At 36.0% G+C, this 16,871-nt stretch overlaps 2 protein-coding genes and 1 non-coding gene across 4 annotated transcripts; 2 read left to right on the top strand and 1 right to left on the bottom strand.

Annotated features, from left to right (window-relative positions):
* Positions 1-200: 200 nt before the first annotated feature.
* TRNAS-GCU (transfer RNA serine (anticodon GCU)) lies at positions 201-282 on the bottom strand. Its single transcript has one exon. It is a non-coding gene; the product is annotated as a tRNA-Ser (tRNA).
* Positions 283-1,164: 882 nt separating this feature from the next.
* LOC108832375 (ubiquitin carboxyl-terminal hydrolase 16) lies at positions 1,165-6,136 on the top strand. Its single transcript, XM_018605863.2, has 11 exons — positions 1,165-1,759; positions 2,163-3,456; positions 3,552-3,637; positions 3,804-3,889; positions 4,003-4,165; positions 4,252-4,375; positions 4,487-4,644; positions 4,863-4,947; positions 5,048-5,260; positions 5,349-5,410; positions 5,485-6,136. Exons 1-11 carry the CDS (start codon positions 1,473-1,475, stop codon positions 5,957-5,959), a joined length of 3,033 nt encoding a protein of 1,010 aa, XP_018461365.1. The 5' UTR covers positions 1,165-1,472; the 3' UTR covers positions 5,960-6,136.
* Positions 6,137-8,414: 2,278 nt separating this feature from the next.
* LOC108832377 (MADS-box protein AGL24-like) lies at positions 8,415-14,286 on the top strand. Of its 2 annotated transcripts, none has more exons than XM_018605865.2 (9): positions 8,415-8,633; positions 10,045-10,254; positions 11,658-11,739; positions 12,704-12,768; positions 13,330-13,429; positions 13,525-13,566; positions 13,666-13,707; positions 13,798-13,934; positions 14,011-14,286. In XM_018605865.2, exons 2-9 carry the CDS (start codon positions 10,073-10,075, stop codon positions 14,027-14,029), a joined length of 669 nt encoding a protein of 222 aa, XP_018461367.1. In that variant the 5' UTR covers positions 8,415-8,633; positions 10,045-10,072; the 3' UTR covers positions 14,030-14,286. The 2 variants fall into 2 exon arrangements, with proteins under 2 accessions (XP_018461367.1, XP_018461368.1); XM_018605866.2 differs by having other exon boundaries at positions 8,419-8,633; positions 12,707-12,768.
* Positions 14,287-16,871: the final 2,585 nt, after the last annotated feature.

The raw sequence follows: 16,871 nt of genomic DNA, 5'->3' as shown, positions 1-16,871 counted from the left end.
CCACCTTCATATTCATCACTCTTGCATGTTGTGTTGTAAGAGCAGCTGTTGTATGTTGACGAATGCTTTTACTAGTCTGCTCCAATCAGACTAGTATGTGTGAGCCTAAGAGAGCCCATTGTTTGCTTTATGGGCTTACGAGCAGGGTTTTTTGGGCTTTGCTTATTCTAAAAAAGTTTTCACGACAAAAGAAAAGAATACGTCGCCTGAGAGATTCGAACTCTCGCGGGCAAAGCCCATGTACTTAGCAGGCACACGCCTTAACCACTCGGCCAAAGCGACTTGTTGCTTCAAGAAGGATAAAAAGAAATATCTAGCAAAGTTTATCTAGTTAAACTGGCATCACTCTCGCTATGGGAGGTGCTTAAACTCCACCTTATTTGATTCTACATGCTTGACGTGACTGTAACTTGAGAAAGGTTTTAGCTCCACACCGTATGACCATCCCTCTCTCATCCCACAAAAGCTTGGATCTAATCTGTAAATAAGAAGCATCAGTGTTACATGTTAATAAGCTAGGTTATATACACTTGTGTTAGTGTCTTATGTCTTAGGCTAACCCTGAGCCAAGCCGGATGAAACATCCGTTTCAAATCTCCGTGTTAGTGTCTTATGTCTTAGGCTAACCCTGAGCCAAGCCGGATGAAACATCCGTTTCAAATCTCCAAAATTTTCTTTAAAAATCATATATAATAAATTCTTAAATTTATAAAAAAAAAATTTAAACCCTGAATTTATAATTTTTTTTATAATTTCTGAAATCTCAGGACCGGCCTTTTAGCACCGTCATTCCAACTCTTCCATGTTATTAAATATTTGTCTTTTCCATAATCTCAAGAGCTGAGAAGTGGTAAGAAGATAAGTATAAAGCGTTTTTTCACCCTTCCAGTTCCAATGTTCCGTATACGTGAAAGGAACCACCAGGCATATTTTAAAACCATTATCATCGTTGAACTATTGTTTTTTATCAATATGAAAAAAGAAAAACCATCACCAGAAATATACTTTTGTCTAAATAAATTAAATTAATAGACTTCCTGGTCTTGACGGCAAATTATTAAAATAAAAACAGTTTCCGTTGGCGGTAAAAAGGACAAAAAGGAAAAAAAAACTATTTCTGGTAATAAGAAAAGTAAATATATTCTTGCTAATTTCTTCCTCCTTCTACCGAAGAATCTCCTTAATTCACTTTTTTTCTATCTTTCTTCCTTCCTTGGAAACCCTAACCAGAAAGACTTGATTTTTAACATTCTCAGAGAACCCAATCAGCTCGAGCTCTCGAGGGTTTTCTTTATTCCTGTGATCTTCAATTTTGGAAGCTTACCCACCAGCTGATCAACTGCGAAACCATCTCTCTGCATGCCAAAATCTCCGTTACTGATCCTCAAAGTAACCTCCTTTCCGGCTAAAACGCCGGTTAAATCCATGGTTTGTGGGCAGATTTAGAGCTCCAATTGTTTTTTTTTGTGCAAATGCTCATAGTTTTGGATCTAGGGGTTTCAAGTCTTCTTTTCCTTGTGATCTCTCTTGTTCTGCCTCTGGTAGCCTTCGTTGTTGTTCGGCGCAAATGGAGGCTCGCTTCCCTGAGAAGAGAGGAGATTCGTAGACTTCTTGTTCGTGCCTCGGAGGAGGCTGCTAGGGCTGAGCTAGAGGCCTCCCTCGAGTTCTCTTCGGTTTATGTCCCGGATAGCTTTCAGTGTCCTGTGTGCTATTCTCCTGCCTCTACTCGTTGCTCTCGGTGTAAAGCCGTTCGGTATTGGTATGCGTTTATATATCCTTATCACTTTGTGTTAGCCCATCTTAAATTTTGATCTTTTTTTTTGCATTTCATTCTCTGATGAATTGGAGTAGTTAGAAGGGAGGAATGAGTTGCAGTTTGTTAACTTTAGTAGTACTCAAAGTGCATCTGCTATCTTTAAGAAAAGTGTCTTCATTTTTCTATGTCGGGATAATAGAATGCGTAATTAATGGAGAAAGTGTAGTACTTGAATCTTGCCTGATCTGTAGGGTTACATTGTGCTGTTGAGAAATTTATGTCTAGCTTTACATTGTAGCTTAGTGTCTCTTAAATTATCAATCTTTTCCTATTCGCGTATATGAAGTTTTGTCCCTACATGTATGTCTTAGTATTGTTCGTTACATCTATTTTTTTTTTAATTCAGTTCCGGGAAATGTCAAATCATCCACTGGCGGCAAGGTCACAAAGACGAATGTCATCCTGCTTCCATCTCATATAGTACTGATGATGAGAAGAGTGACTGTGATTTGAAGTTCAGAGAAGAAAACGAAAGGCTGACTCCTGATGAAACTCTATTGCTGCATACAGAACCAGTTACTACTGTACCAGTCAGGGAAGCAATACTCTCTAATCCTGTAATATCTCCTGAAGATGGAGGCGGAGAAAGTGCAGATAACAAAGATGATCTTATGGATAAGGAAGAAGCTGTTTCTGTTGCTGAAACATCTGGATCCTCGTTTTCTGGATTCTCCTCTTCCCCTCGTAATGACTCTAGTGGTGATATTTCTTTTTGCGAGAGCTCCAGTTCATCTGATTCCGAGATATCAGAGCCTCCACGTGATGCTCATGTTTCTGTAGAGTCAGAGGAGACCTGTTTTAGCAATGTTGATCATGTTCCATCTAAACCGTTGTCTCCTAAATTTGTGCAATTGGTTGAGTCTGCAAATGGCCTTGCTAGTTTGCCTAAATTGAGTCTGCATAAACCTGGCGGTGATTCTCCGAGCCAATCAAGTAGCTTAGTCTCTTCGGTAGGTACGGATAGGCATCCACGATCAGCTGATCCGTCTCTTCTGAAGTCATCTGATTTTTGGGGTACGGCTCTTGGATCAGTAGAACGTGTAAGTAGGAATTGTGATGGTTCTAAATCTGGTGAACCTGGTAAATCGTCTCTGCATTTGTCACTTGGCTCCTCTAGGGACATCTCAGCTGCTAAAGTTTCTGAGCCTAGGAATAATAATCTAAAAGAAACTACTAGGGCTGGATCAGGGACTCGTAATTCTTCTGGTGAAGTGAATTTAAGAGAAAGAACTGCCAAAAGATCTGATGAAGCTGAAATTTCTTTACCAAGATCCTCTTCTCTTGATGTGCGGAGTCCTTTGAACCCTACTGTTTTGTCCACAGTGACACTTCAGAAGTCAAAGAGCACCAGTGCTGGAAGCGGCTATATGTTGGCCCCTCTGAAGGTTGGGGAAGTCCAGATTTTGTCATCCAAGGCCTCAGATACTAGGGAGTTTGCTGATGTTATGAAACATTCTGCTCTAGGTGCAAAATCTGGAAGAGTTGTTGACCATCAGAAACAGGATGGTGTTGACGTTCACCGTATAAATTCTCTAAATGGAAGAAGTGGCATGAAGGCGTCAGTCCTGAAAGTTGTAGACCAGTGGACTAGACCGAAGTCCGTAGCTGAGAATGAGATAGTAGGAAGACATGGTCACAAGGTTATCACTCCGCTCTATGATACCATCATCATCGGGCAACACTTACTTCCTACACACAGCTATTTATTCTTATCACTTCGTTTGTGTGTATGCAGGGGCTCTTTTCATATGAATTATTTTCTAAGCTGTATACAAGTAAAACTGAGTTCCAGCCTTGTGGCCTCGTCAATTGTGGCAATAGGTAACACCCAGTTTCTCTTCTCATAGTCTTTGTAGCCGGGGAATAATGGTTTCTGAAGAAGTGTATGTTCTTTTGTGGCTGTTATAATCTTCACCTTCAGTTGTAAAAAGAAGTATAATCTGTAACTCACACTTGCTGATGCAAGAAAGTTCTCCTTTTCTTGCAGCTGCTTTGCAAATGTTGTCTTCCAATGCCTAATGTTCACTGCTCCTCTGACCACATACTTCCTCCAACAACTCCATTCTAGAACATGTGCGTTTCTGGTCCTGTGTCTTTTCTATGTGATACATGCAGCTTATTTCGGAAGGTTATGTTTTGTTATCATTGTTATATCAAGCTCTTAATAGTTCATATTTAACCGTTAGGTCCAAACAAAGAACAGTGCTTTACCTGTGGGTTTGAGAAGCTGGTCTTAAAGGCAAGAGAAGAGACGTCTCCATTGTCCCCTAATGGGTTGCTATCACATCTTCAGAATATTGGAATCCGTCTTGGGAATGGCAAGCAAGAAGATGCACATGAATTCCTTAGGTGAACTGACATTTCTGCAACCGAAGAAACTGGAAGAATCTTGGTTTGGTTTCATTTTTCCTTCAATTTTTTCTTGGCTTTTGCAGGTTTGTTGTCGACACAATGCAGTCTGTGTGCATTAAGGCATCTGAATACGATATGCCAAAGACTAAGAAATTAGAAGATACAACTCTAATTGGTTTGACATTCGGTGGATACCTCCGATCAAAGGTGCTCTTAACTATTGCAATTTCTATTTGATTCATTATACATTGTTATGGAGGGACACAAGTAATGCTGATTGTTTGCTTTTCTTTTGAAACAAATTATGATGTCTGCCAGATTAAATGCATGAAATGTCAAGAAAAATCTGAGCGGCGTGAGAAAATGATGGATCTAACGGTTGAGATTGATGGGGATATTAGCACCTTGGAGGATGCTTTGCGTCGATTTACAAGGACTGAAATATTGGATGGAGAAAACAAATACCAATGTGGCAGGTTGGTCAGCATTCTCTTTCCATGTGTTGAACTTCTTATGGTCGTTTGATACAGTTCCCTGAGGCATTTCAAGACAAAGTTATATGTAGTACTGTCATGGTCGTGTATTTGCCTAGTTCTAACCAATCAACTGCTACCTCTTATTCGATTCTGGTAGTAAGGTTTACATTCGCAAGGTGATGATGCTAACTTTCTTTTTTTTTTCTTTGTGTGAGTAGGTGTAAGTCATATGAGAGAGCCAAAAAGAAACTGAAAATCACAGAGCCTCCGAATGTCCTTACTATTGCACTAAAACGATTCCAGGTATAACTAATATCTTCAGTGGGAGACACAGCTTGTTCTTTTGAGTCTATCTGTGTGTGTGTTTTTTTGTTTGCTCACAATTTTAGGGAACTTCTTGCAGTCAGGGAAATTCGGGAAGCTGAATAAGTTGATCAGGTTTCCAGAAAACCTAGATTTGACTCCATATGTCAGCGGTGGAAGTGAAAAACCACATGACTATAAACTCTATGGAGTCATCGTTCACTTGGATACAATGAATGCATCATTTTCTGGTCACTACGTGTGTTATGTTAGAAACAGTCAAAACAAGTGGTACAAGGCTGATGATAGTACGGTAAGAGTTGCTCATATATTATTAATGCAAAAGATCTGGTTGTGAATTAGTCTCTCTAAGTAAGTTCTTCTGTTGTGATTATCTTCAGGTAGTAACTTCTGATGTTGAAAGGGTATTGACAAAGGGAGCGTATATGTTGTTCTACGCAAGGTAAATAATACTATAATAATTAATCTATCATGTGTTTGATCTGGTTACTTATATATCAAATAAACTGGCTACAGGTGCACTCCAGTGCCACCAAGATTGGTAGTATGTAATAAATCTGAAGCATCCAATAAAAAAAGCTCTGTGCCGGTGGCACCTAAGACTACTGTATCTCGGTCTGTGTCTACCGCAAGTCCTGCTCTTGACCGACCTGCCAATATACAGTCGTTTTACACCAGCTTCCAGAGGCTGCAGAGAATTTTGGAAGAGGACTCGTCGAGTGACAGTTCTTCTCTCTTTGACAGCACCTCAGATGAGTGCTCTTGTAGCACAGACAGTACCAAAAACATGGACGACTTTGCTGATTTCATTTTTGGAGACCATCAAGGACGGGCTCATGGACAGTCCGAGGCTCCCTCTCCAACATCATCTTCTTCCTCATCTTCTCCTCCTCCCTTCACAAGGCATTCGCGGTTAGGGGACTCGAGTCGTTCTTCTCAAGAAACTTGCAGAAGCTCGAGACATCACGTGCCCTTGGGAAGAGAAAGGTAAGGTTTTTTTTTTTGTCCACTGGCCCAATTTAGTCAAATGTAGTAGAGCACAAAGTTGTCACTGAGGATTGGTATATATAGTAGTAGTAGTGTACAGTGGGGAAGAGAGATTTTGCCCATGAAAATGTATCCACCGTAATGGAATAGAACTTACTTCTGTTAATAAGTCGTTTTGATATTCTTTTGATCAAATAAAGTTAATCTAATCGCGTACACAAGCTGTATTAAAACATTAAGAAGTGTAGTAATATTTCATCTTTATTTCTTTGCAATTTGCTTAAAAGTAGAAATTAGAATCTTGGATTCAGTAAAGAGATCACCAGGGAAGACAACAAAATAAAGTAAATGATAGAAAAAAAATAAAGTAAATGATAGAATGCCAAAACTAGATGATATAAAAAGAAAAAAGGGGCATTTTCGAAAATGCATTTTAGCGTTACCAACCAAAAAGCTAAGTAAGTACCTGGAAGTATAGTTTGGCAATGGCATCTAAACAGTAATCGTGTTTGCAATTATGTCTGAAGGGAACTCAGCGCGTATTTTAATTATCACTTCAGCCTAAATTTTCAGCAAGCAGAAAAATACTAACTACTTAAGTACTTGGATAAAGATTTATATTATATAGTTTCCCAATCTGACTCAGAAGACGTGTGTATGCATAAAATTGCACCTTGGACGGCTTCTTCAATCAAGGTATTAACATGAAAGGGAGGCCTGAACTCCTGTGTCATACGGTAATTCATCACTGACACTGGGAACTCACCTTCTGGTGGAACTTGACTTTACGGAAGAATGTCTCTGTACTGCCTTTTTTGGTACCTCAGCTGTCTGTTAGCAAAATGTAAACGATACACACCTCTTCAAAATTTTAGTTGGAGAGAGAGAGAGAAAGGGAGGTTACAGTCGCGGAAGACGATGTTATCTCCACGCTGAGATAAGATGAAGAACTGAGAGATCATCATCCTTTTCCTTAGCGGTTGATTTCAAATGTTCCACCGCCCAATTTTTTTATTTGAGTCTACTGATCGACGATCGGTCTCGTGTCTTGTCTGTAGAGTGTCTGGTGGATCACGTTTCTACCGATTGCTGTCGTTGTCGTAAAGCTTCTTCACGAGTCGGAACTCTCCGAAAGAATTTTATGATTGTTACTTTTTTGATGGGCTTAATTCTGGACATTAATGTGGCCCAAATCCACTAATTTTTACAATTTTACTTTTTCACTGACACGGGAAAAATTGAAGACTACTTTTCTTTTTTTAGTGTAACCGGAGTCCGGAATAGATATCAAATTTAGTTAGGGTTAGATAAATGGCTCACCTAACAAGGAAAAAGAAAAAGATAATTAATGATGGTGGGATAAATGAGAGATCTTATCAAGTGTCGCATCGGGTGTGGATGAACGATGAAAGAAAAAATGGATGGACTATTTAATACGTACCTTTTATGCTAAAGATTTTTAGGTTCATACAAATTTATCTAAGATCCGAAACAATTCAAATCAAATACTATCCAAAATTTTTGAATTCCCTAATATAGTTTATTTTTAAAATCCAAAATTTGATACTCGTAAAAATCGATCTTCAACGCATACATAAATTTTCATGTCTAACTGATTATGTAAATAAATAAAATAATTTTGTTAACCGGTTTGAATTCTTGTCACTGATGAAATAATTTAATTTAAACACGTAAAATTATTATGATTAATACGTAAAATAAATATCATCAAATTATCATAGTAAATATAACTAATGAAATAGTTTGGAAAATAAAAAATATGTAAAATATGTAATAAAACATTTAAATAAAAACAATAAATGAACTAACTAGTCGAAATGAAATAAAAATCTGTATGAATCCATTGAAAATTAGGCAAATATTATTTTCTACATTAGTTTTAATAAAAATAGATATCTACTAATTATGAATTACAAAATAACAAAAAAAAAATCATGTCAAATAGAATCTGATACTGCTAAGTTAATATCCCAGATTAAACCATGAGTCATGGCGAAATACATTGATGAGTGAAAACAACTATGAGCTGTTTTCAGCTTAATAAAACATTAGTTTTAGTCCCAAAATTCCAAAAATTTTAAACAGATAACATATTATAATCTATGGGTTTCAAATTGTAAAACAAAAAAAAGTATTAAAGTTTATGATAACATTTTATCAAATTATAATAACTATTTATATCCCATAAAATCTAACGACTGGTATGACTATGAGCGATGTATATAAAGACCACTAGACGAGAAACACAACAATAGCCGCCCAGTTGAGTTAGAACGCAACAAAAGTAGATTAACTGATGTTAAGATCACAACTAAAAAGCACACTGTAGTAGTCTCTAGCCTGCCGCCAGGTGACCAGGTGAGTCAGACAGAACACAAAATGTGTTTTATGTGTATTTATACATTTAATGATTTTTTAATTTGGGAAACTGATGGAACACAAAATGTATGGTCCATTAATAAGTGAATCACTGTTTAGCTAAAAAAAAAAGCAGACTCGTCTTTCCAATCTTGAACACACAAACTCTCCGGTCACTATCTCTCTCTTTCTCTCACACACACTGCATTAGGGAATAAAGAAGCCTTTTTATCTTGGAATTAATAAAGTAGGTTCTGGGATTGCAAAACCTAATCCAAGATCCTCCCACTCAAAGAAAGGTAACAGCTATGAGTCTGTTTCTTCTCTCCCTAAGACCAACCGCAACGGTGGACTCGTGGTTAGAGTCCTTAGGATTAATAAAGTAATTTTTTTTGTTTTTTGAATAGCTAAGGATTCTAATAGAAAAAAGTGTGTGCAATGGTGGCATTCAGTTAAGAGTTCTTATGAATATATAGGAGTAATAGACAGTAGTAGTGTTGATGATACAAAAGAAAACATGAGTTGTAGTACTAAACCTTCAAGAGCTTTCTTGATGTCGAGAAAGATCAACACATTAACATCTCTTCTCATGCCTTGCCAAGCCAGTTTTGCAGCTTCTTCTTCTTCTTTTCTACGAAATCAGCGAGAGCTTGTTTGCATTGCAGACGAGCTACATAGTGTTTTGCAGACAAAGTAAGAACCGAGGAAGCATGTAATAATCACTATATGTGTCCAAAACCAATAAATCCAATGTCCTGAAGTGTCGCCATCTGTTTATCCCAGCTGATACACCAATGTCCTGAAGTGTCGCCATCTGTTTATATATTTCCTCTAGCTAAGAACTCAACCTGTTAACACAGAGAGAGAGGCAGAAAGACTCTGTTAAAGGTTTAAGCTTGATATGAAAGAAGATTGTCAAAGCTTGACCAATTCGAAAGGCCAAGCCTTTGGAACAAACCTCACAACACTAATCTCCAAAACAGTTTGAATCTTATACAGAAACATAAAGGAACTTGAGACAACTCAGAGCATGAAAAAGGTTGCTTTTTTGGTAAGAGAACTGATAAGAGAAGTAGATTCACGATCATAATATCTCGAAGAGGGGCAAGTTTTACGATCATAATTATCAGTTTTGACTCAATTGAAACCAAGCACAAAATCATGATCTCCGACGAGAAACTATGACTCTAGATTAATCGATTACCTGGTCGCAATTCGAGGGCAGAATCGAGAGAGTGATGAAGAAGAAGGAAGCAAACCGAATTGAATCTTCGCATGATTCGATTCGAAGCAGAGAGAGAGGAGAGGTTTTTGGTTTCGAAGCAGAGAGAGTTGGAAGACGAAGAAGACGGAAGACGACACAAACGAAACACAAAACTGTTCCCATCCATTCAAATTTTGCCACGTAGCTTAAGGATCAGGTCCTTAAACCTCTTATTTACGGATCAATCCTTAGGTTTATTAAGCAAAAAAATATTATTTTATCCTTTTTACATATGATGCAGCGCTAAGGATTTGGCTTGTTCCCCTGTTGCGGACGCTCTAAGCAGAACATTTCATGGATTCTTCTAGTCTTGTTCTTTCGTTTACCTCTCTGGGTTTTTGGATCTGATCTCTCTCTCTCTAGGGTTTCCTGAGAATACTGTATAAACCATTTTTAGCTAACCATCGTCCCACTTTGTTTCTTGGTTTAAATGCTGCTATGGGTAGGCAAGATTCAAGATCAACAGTGAAGGAGATGGCGAGAGAAAAGAGAAGGATAAAGAAGATAGATAACATAACAGCGAGACAAGTTACTTTCTCTAAGAGAAGAAGGGGTATCTTCAAGAAAGCTGATGAACTTTCAGTTCTTTGTGATGCCGATGTTGCTCTCATCATCTTCTCCGCCACCGGCAAGCTCTTCGAGTTCTCTAGCTCAAGGTATCTCTACTTTCATGTTATAGATCTTCTTCTATTATTTTATTTTTTCAATTTCTGTTTGTGTTATAGAGAAAATGGCTTATATGAGATTTTTGGTTATTTTCTACTTTATAAATTAAATCTCGGGCTTGGAGATATCATTTACGTAATCAATTCGTGTCACCGCATAATTAGATGATATACTGAAGTAGGAAAAATAAAGATTCTGACTACCTGAAATTATTGTACTTGCTCTCATCCCTTTTCCCTAATAAAAATATATAAATTATGATGATTATTATCTCACACATTTTGTAACTATGTTGAAATTTACTGAAATATAAGTATGTGTTATTTACTTTTTATTAACTTTTTCATTTAGACTAATGGCTCACTTTGTATAATTAGAAAGGGAAGGTAGAATATAATAGTGTGATTGTGCTAACCTATGCGAGCACGTGCATATATGGATACATGGTACTTACCACAATTAGAATGGATTTTTTCTCATTATTTTATGTATTACAAAAGTATCTTAACCACTTGTTTATTTTATGACTTTTTCTTGGGTTCACCCCCTAGGGTGAACCTTTAGGTTCACCAACCAATAGGAATTAGTTATTTTAGATTGAGTATCTTTTGAAAAAGGAAACAAAATAATTGTCAAGTTATATTATGTTTTAAAATAAAAAAAGTAAAAATAAATAAAAGTAATAGTAATTGTATAAATGTATTTAAAAAAAACTATATATAAATCTTAAGGTTTAGAATTTATCTAAAGGTTTAAGATTTAGAATTAAAAAATTCAGTGTTTTTATGATTTAGAGTTTGATATTTATGAATTAGAGTTTATGATTTATCCAAGGGTTTAGGGGTTACCCATAAATCTTAAGGTTTAGAATTTATCTAAAGGTTTAAGATTTAGAATTAAAAAATTCAGTGTTTTTATGATTTAGAGTTTGATATTTATGAATTAGAGTTTATGATTTATCCAAGGGTTTAAGGGTTAGGATTATGGTTTAGGGTATAGTTTTTTGCTGGCGGATTTAAAATTATTTTTCAAAAATTCGTTTTTTATTAATTACTATTTTTATTTATTTTACATTTATTTTAAAAACATAATGTAATTTGACAATTATTTTGTTTCCTTTTTAAAAAAATACTCAATCTAAGATAACAAGTTTCTATTGGTTGGTGAACCTAAAGGTTCACCCTAGGGGGTGAACCCAAGAATAACTCTTATTTTATTGTGAGAAGCATTTTCTGCACATGTTGACATGATGTCTACTTTTGATTTCCTTCTCTTTATGGGGGACTAAAGGCATGCTTCTAGTGTATTCTTTAAATTAACTAATTTCGCAAATTGCATATTTGGATAAAGGAAATGTTCATATGAAAGATGGATTGTTTATTGAAACGTGTAGGATGAGAGATATATTGGAAAGGTATAATCTTCATGCAAGTAACATCAACAAAGTGATGGGTCAACTTTCTCCATATCAACAGGTATTCTCACTATCATTCACTCTTTTTCTTTCATCAAATCATTTTCTCTTAATATTCTCCAATGTTCACTTCTTACGCGGGTTTCTTTGAATTGTTTGGTGTATATCCAGAATTAGCGGTATAGAAAGGCACATGATATTATCATTAATCTCGAAGCATTTAATTACTTAGTTTCTCATCAGTGCCGGTCTAACATTTTACACTGCCCTAATCCAATTTTTAAATTATGCCCTTCAATGTTTTTATCCAAAATTACAGATATTAATATAAAAATAATTAAAACTTTAATAAAACAATCAAATCACATCAAATTTTTATAGAAAAACAGTAAACAAACTAAAAATATAGTTAATTTTTCCTGCAAAATCATTTACTAATTTGATAAATCTTTAATCATATGAGTCTTGATTAATCCATTTAATCTCATGTGTAACATAGTAAACCACAAATAAATATATATCAATTTTAATTTCAGAAAATGTTTTAGCTATGATAATCGATATTAAAATAGTTAGCAATACACATTTAAGCAATACAATCTTCCATTATTCAACAAAAAAATATCTTTTTAATGAAATTTTAAATTTATTGATCATCAGGAAAAATAATATTTATGTACAAGCCAACAAAAAATACTTTACTAGGCTTTGTAATTGTTTGATATTGATTCTCATAAAAAATTTAGTCATCTAAACATATTATCATCAACTATTTCTTAATGCATATCATTTTCAAGTTTTCAAGTCTAAACACTATGATTTCAAATTATTATAACTAAAAATGTTAGTGTTATATTAAGTAAAAACCCTATCAATTTTCTTAATTTATAAACATTAATAAAAAAAATTGGAAATATGCCCTTTTAAATTGGATGCCCCAATCGATGGCTTGGGTGGCTTCCCCTCTGGGCCGGCCTTGTTTCTCATATCAGTACAGAACCTAAAAATGTTGATTTTGCATATAGCAGGTTGAGGATTGTAACCTTTCCCGACTAAGTCAGGAAGTCGAAGACAAAACCAAGCAGCTAAGGTATAGCATCATTTATATGTTTTGCAACTTTACATGTGTGGATGATGTGTGAATGTTACATATAGGGTTTACAGTCTATTTCATCTAAAAACGAAGTCATTTCATTTCCTGTGTAGATTCCTCGATGTTTTCTTAATAAATTTTAAGAATAATTTCTTGAGTTCAGAAGAGTTTGATAGTTTGCAAATGTGACTCATTATTCTCACATTTATTAAAATATTTGTAGCTATCAACATCTAGTATAGGTGGATAAAACATTTGTTTGATAAGACATTATGTGCCGATATCTGGTTGGGTAATATTTTGAATGAGGCCAACGAACTCTACAAAGATCTTTGGATCGAGATCACCACAAAAGCAACCGTAATAGTTTAGGCGTTCTTAGATACTATAAGACATTAGTTTGTGTTCTTCGTATCCAATGTGAGGTTCTTTTTAATAGAACATCACCATTATTATTAGTGTATGCGCATTATGTGTGATGTGGGTCTAAGTCATCTCCTGAAATTGAATATATAAAGACAAATGATTACTAGATATGTTGTATTCTAACGTAAACAGGAAACTGAGAGGAGAGGATCTTGAAGGATTGAACTTAGAAGAGTTGCAGCGGCTGGAGAAACTGCTTGAATCCGGACTCAGCCGTGTGTCTGAGAAAAAGGTTCATTACTAGATATATAGACTAATAGCATGCTTGTTTTCTTAACGTGGCATATATATACAAAATGTGACATTGTTGTTGTTGTTGTTAACTAGGGAGAGTTTTTGATGAGCCAGATTTCTTCACTTGAGAAACGGGTTAGTAATGTACACTTCGTATTATGGGCAATATACTGATTAACTAAGCAGCTATATATAATTCATGCACATATTAACAAGTGGCGTAAATTCATGCAGGGATCAGAGTTGGTAGATGAAAATAAGAGACTGAGGGAGAGAGTATGGCTTTGTACCTATTGTAGCGATCATTTAATAGTTTTAAAAGTAATACAAATATGCTAACTCGTGAATTTAATAAAAAAATATTAGGTAGTGACGATGGAAATGGCTAAAACGATGGCGTTAAAGGAGGCTGTGGAGACAGAGTCGGCGACCACAAATGTGTCAAGCTATGAGAGTGGAGCTCCCCTTGAAGATGACTTCTCAGACACTTCCCTTAAGCTCGGGTATAATTGGTTCCGGTGTAAATACATTTTCAAGGGTGGATGTTACTGATGTTGTGGATCTTTTTGTTTTGGTTAGGCTTCCATCTTGGGAATGATACGGCGAGAGAAGAGTGCATGCAGAGAGTTGGTTTCGATGGGACGAAACAAATTTCAAGTCTTTCTTTTATCCTTTGAATAAATGTTGAAAAAAATTGAGATGGGAAGAGTGAATTTTCATTGCGTTGTGGAGACTGACAGATTTCTCACATCGTTTTAAAACTGTTTTGCTCCGAGGAAAAGTCATTGGACCCAAAGTTGTCTTCATGTCGTGTATTCTTTATCGTCAACTCTTATCTATTTTCCTCTGTTAGTACTTTATAACTCTCATAGTGCTGCAGCAACTTCATCCCTAAATTTTTTTTAGAAGTGTCCAAACAAACAATAACTGATATTAATTACAAATTTTATTATTTAAAAGTTAAATAATATCGGATTTTGTGATAGAGTTTTTCCGGGAGGAGGAGGCTTGGAGAGTTCCGCCGTCGCCGATTCAGATCTCCGGGGGATGGAGGCTTCGTTAGCTCTGTTTTGCCGGTATCGGTGGTCTTTGGTTCTAAAGACGTTTGGGGTGTTCTTTTGGCTCGGTGGGAGTCGGGATCTATGGTTCGGTGTCTCCGTGAGACGGAGGCGGTGGTTTTAGGGTTCCTGTGTGATGAAGGTAGCGGTCGGACGAGCTCTCGATGAGCGTGAGGATGCTCTCCGACGTTTCGGAGTCCGGTGTTTGTGTGGTAGCTTCGGAGCATCAATGGTTAGGGTAGAGACCTCGATTTTCTGAGATCGATTGAAGCTTTCCCTGGAAAAAAGAAAAAAAAAAGAAGCTACGGTGGTGATGAAGTGTACGGCGTAGGTGTACGTGCGTAGAGTCACCGGTGAGACGTTGCTCTGCAACGGTGTAGTCCTCTCCGGCGGAGGCTCTCTCGGCGGTGGCGGTTCAAATCGATCTTGGGTCGTGTCGATCTAGAGTTGCGATTGTTGGTGGGATGATGTCATTGGGCTTGGACCCAATTTTTGATTTTCTGTTGCGTTTACCTGGGTCTTGGTTGGGCTTGCAGGTGTTTTGTAAGTGTGGGTCTCGGCCTTTTATCAATATATTTCAATTTGAGAAAAAAGAAAATAAAAAGATATATATATAATATATATATATATATATATATTATATATACATTTCAATAAAAGATACTTAAGAATACTTTTTCAGATATCTTAGTTTGGAAATATTTAAATAATGTGTTAGGCTATGATGTATATTAATAAGTTAACAGTAGGAAAAAGCAATAAAAGGTTAAATAAATATAATGATCCAACAATGGTTTTTTGTAATTGGATTTTTTTTAGTAATCTATATATAATAGCAAACCTGTTTTTGTTAAATGATGATGTCATCATTTTTTATAGGAAAAAAAAAAGAGAAGATCTAACGTTTCATATTGATTTTAAAATAAATCTAAGGGTTCTGGTTTTTAAGGTGATGTCATCTTTAAAAAAATAGCAAACCTGTTTTTGTTAAATGATGATGTCATCATTTTTTATAGGAAAAAAAAAGAGAAGATCTAACGTTTCAGATTGATTTTTAAAATAAATCTAAGGGTTCTGGTTTTTAAGGTGATGCCATCTTTAAAAAATAGAATTTAATCCAACGGTTGAAATTAGCACACCTTATAATCAAAGGGTTGAGATTAGACGTCCCTTTTGTTTCGACGAAGACGACGCTACCAAGCTTCGTGTCCGTTCGTAGTGAAGCATTGAGTCCGTTAATGGAATTGTGACCCTTGGGTCGCATCTCTTCCTCTGTTTATATTTGATAGCCAGTTTACTATTCCTTCTTTTCTCACTTTTTGTTTGATTCGTGATTTCTTATTGATTTTTTGACATACCAAATTTTATCTTCCCATCATCCACCATTTATGATCAGTGCAGTTGCCATTGACATTCTCGATCATTCAAGCTTCGTTTATGAAGGCAGATCTTCTGAAACTCTCGATCCATTTTTTTTGTGTTTAAAGTAAATCGCCTTTCAGTATGATTTTTTGTTCTTGAGAACGGTTACTGTATTTTTTTTTTTGACTAAACTGTATTTTCTTTATTGAAACAATAATTCTTTATTCATCGTAATCTTTCCTGATTGATTTATATTCTGCTGTTTTCATTTACCTTATGTCTTTCAAATTTCATTGGTTTGCTATTTCTGTTTATCTCTGCATTTTTCTCTGTTTTTTCTGTTCTTTAACTCTGGCTTAGTCGAACAGTTCGATTCGAACATATGAGATGAAGTTGAACCCTAAAATAAATTACCCACGCGATCTGAGTTACTCTTGTCTCTCTTTCACTATTTTGGTCTTTTTTGGTATATGGCTTTGCATATTTGAAAAAGTCAGAAGAACATACCGGAACACCGTAACTTTTTCTGAACTTTTCATAAATTTTTGTTTACGTTATTGCTTTTTTTGCTGTTTCCGAAGTCTCTATTTGCTAGGGTCGTTGTATTTAATTAATTTCGCTTTGGTTGTTTTTTTTTTTTTTGCTAAAGTTTCGCTTCGGTTAGTTGCTTATCGATCATTGTGTTTAGTGCATTACTTTGTTTTGGTCTACATTAGTAACAACGTAATTGAATACGATGAGTGAGTGAGCAAACTGCAACGTTCTGAAACATCGCTTCTCCTATGCACAGTGGTCATGAGCGCGAGGAAACTCTGAGTTGGTGTCGATGAGAATGTAGAGACGTGTGGATGGGTTTGTAAGGGAAGGTGAACGAGTTCTTGATGAGCTTCAGAACTTGCTAAAGGCGAAGAATTGGTGACTAAAACTGCGGAAGCTGATGAGTTCCTGGCTGCTGTCTCTCCGGAGGATGTGGTATCAAAGGAGATGGTAGTTCGTGGAGAAGAGGGACCGACAGGGTGT

The sequence above is a fragment of the Raphanus sativus genome, unplaced genomic scaffold (genome assembly GCF_000801105.2).
Source record: "Raphanus sativus cultivar WK10039 unplaced genomic scaffold, ASM80110v3 Scaffold0706, whole genome shotgun sequence".
NCBI classification, from domain to species: Eukaryota; Viridiplantae; Streptophyta; class Magnoliopsida; order Brassicales; family Brassicaceae; genus Raphanus; species Raphanus sativus.
Note: the sequence above shows the minus strand (reverse complement) of the source record. Positions and strands in the feature narration are given on the sequence as shown.

What these genes read in the sequence shown, in the direction of transcription:
- LOC108832375 (XM_018605863.2), top strand. Translation starts at nt 1,473, where the DNA reads ATGCTCATAGTTTTGGATCTAGGGGTTTCAAGTCTTCTTTTCCTTGTG. An exon ending in CTCGTCAATTGTGGCAATAG is followed by an intron (nt 3,638 to 3,803) that starts GTAACACCCAGT and finishes CTTTTCTTGCAG; the next exon opens with CTGCTTTGCAAATGTTGTCT. An exon ending in ACAAGGCTGATGATAGTACG is followed by an intron (nt 5,261 to 5,348) that starts GTAAGAGTTGCT and finishes GATTATCTTCAG; the next exon opens with GTAGTAACTTCTGATGTTGA.
- LOC108832377 (XM_018605865.2), top strand. Translation starts at nt 10,073, where the DNA reads ATGGCGAGAGAAAAGAGAAGGATAAAGAAGATAGATAACATAACAGCG. An exon ending in TTCGAGTTCTCTAGCTCAAG is followed by an intron (nt 10,255 to 11,657) that starts GTATCTCTACTT and finishes TGAAACGTGTAG; the next exon opens with GATGAGAGATATATTGGAAA. An exon ending in TTTCTTCACTTGAGAAACGG is followed by an intron (nt 13,567 to 13,665) that starts GTTAGTAATGTA and finishes AAATTCATGCAG; the next exon opens with GGATCAGAGTTGGTAGATGA.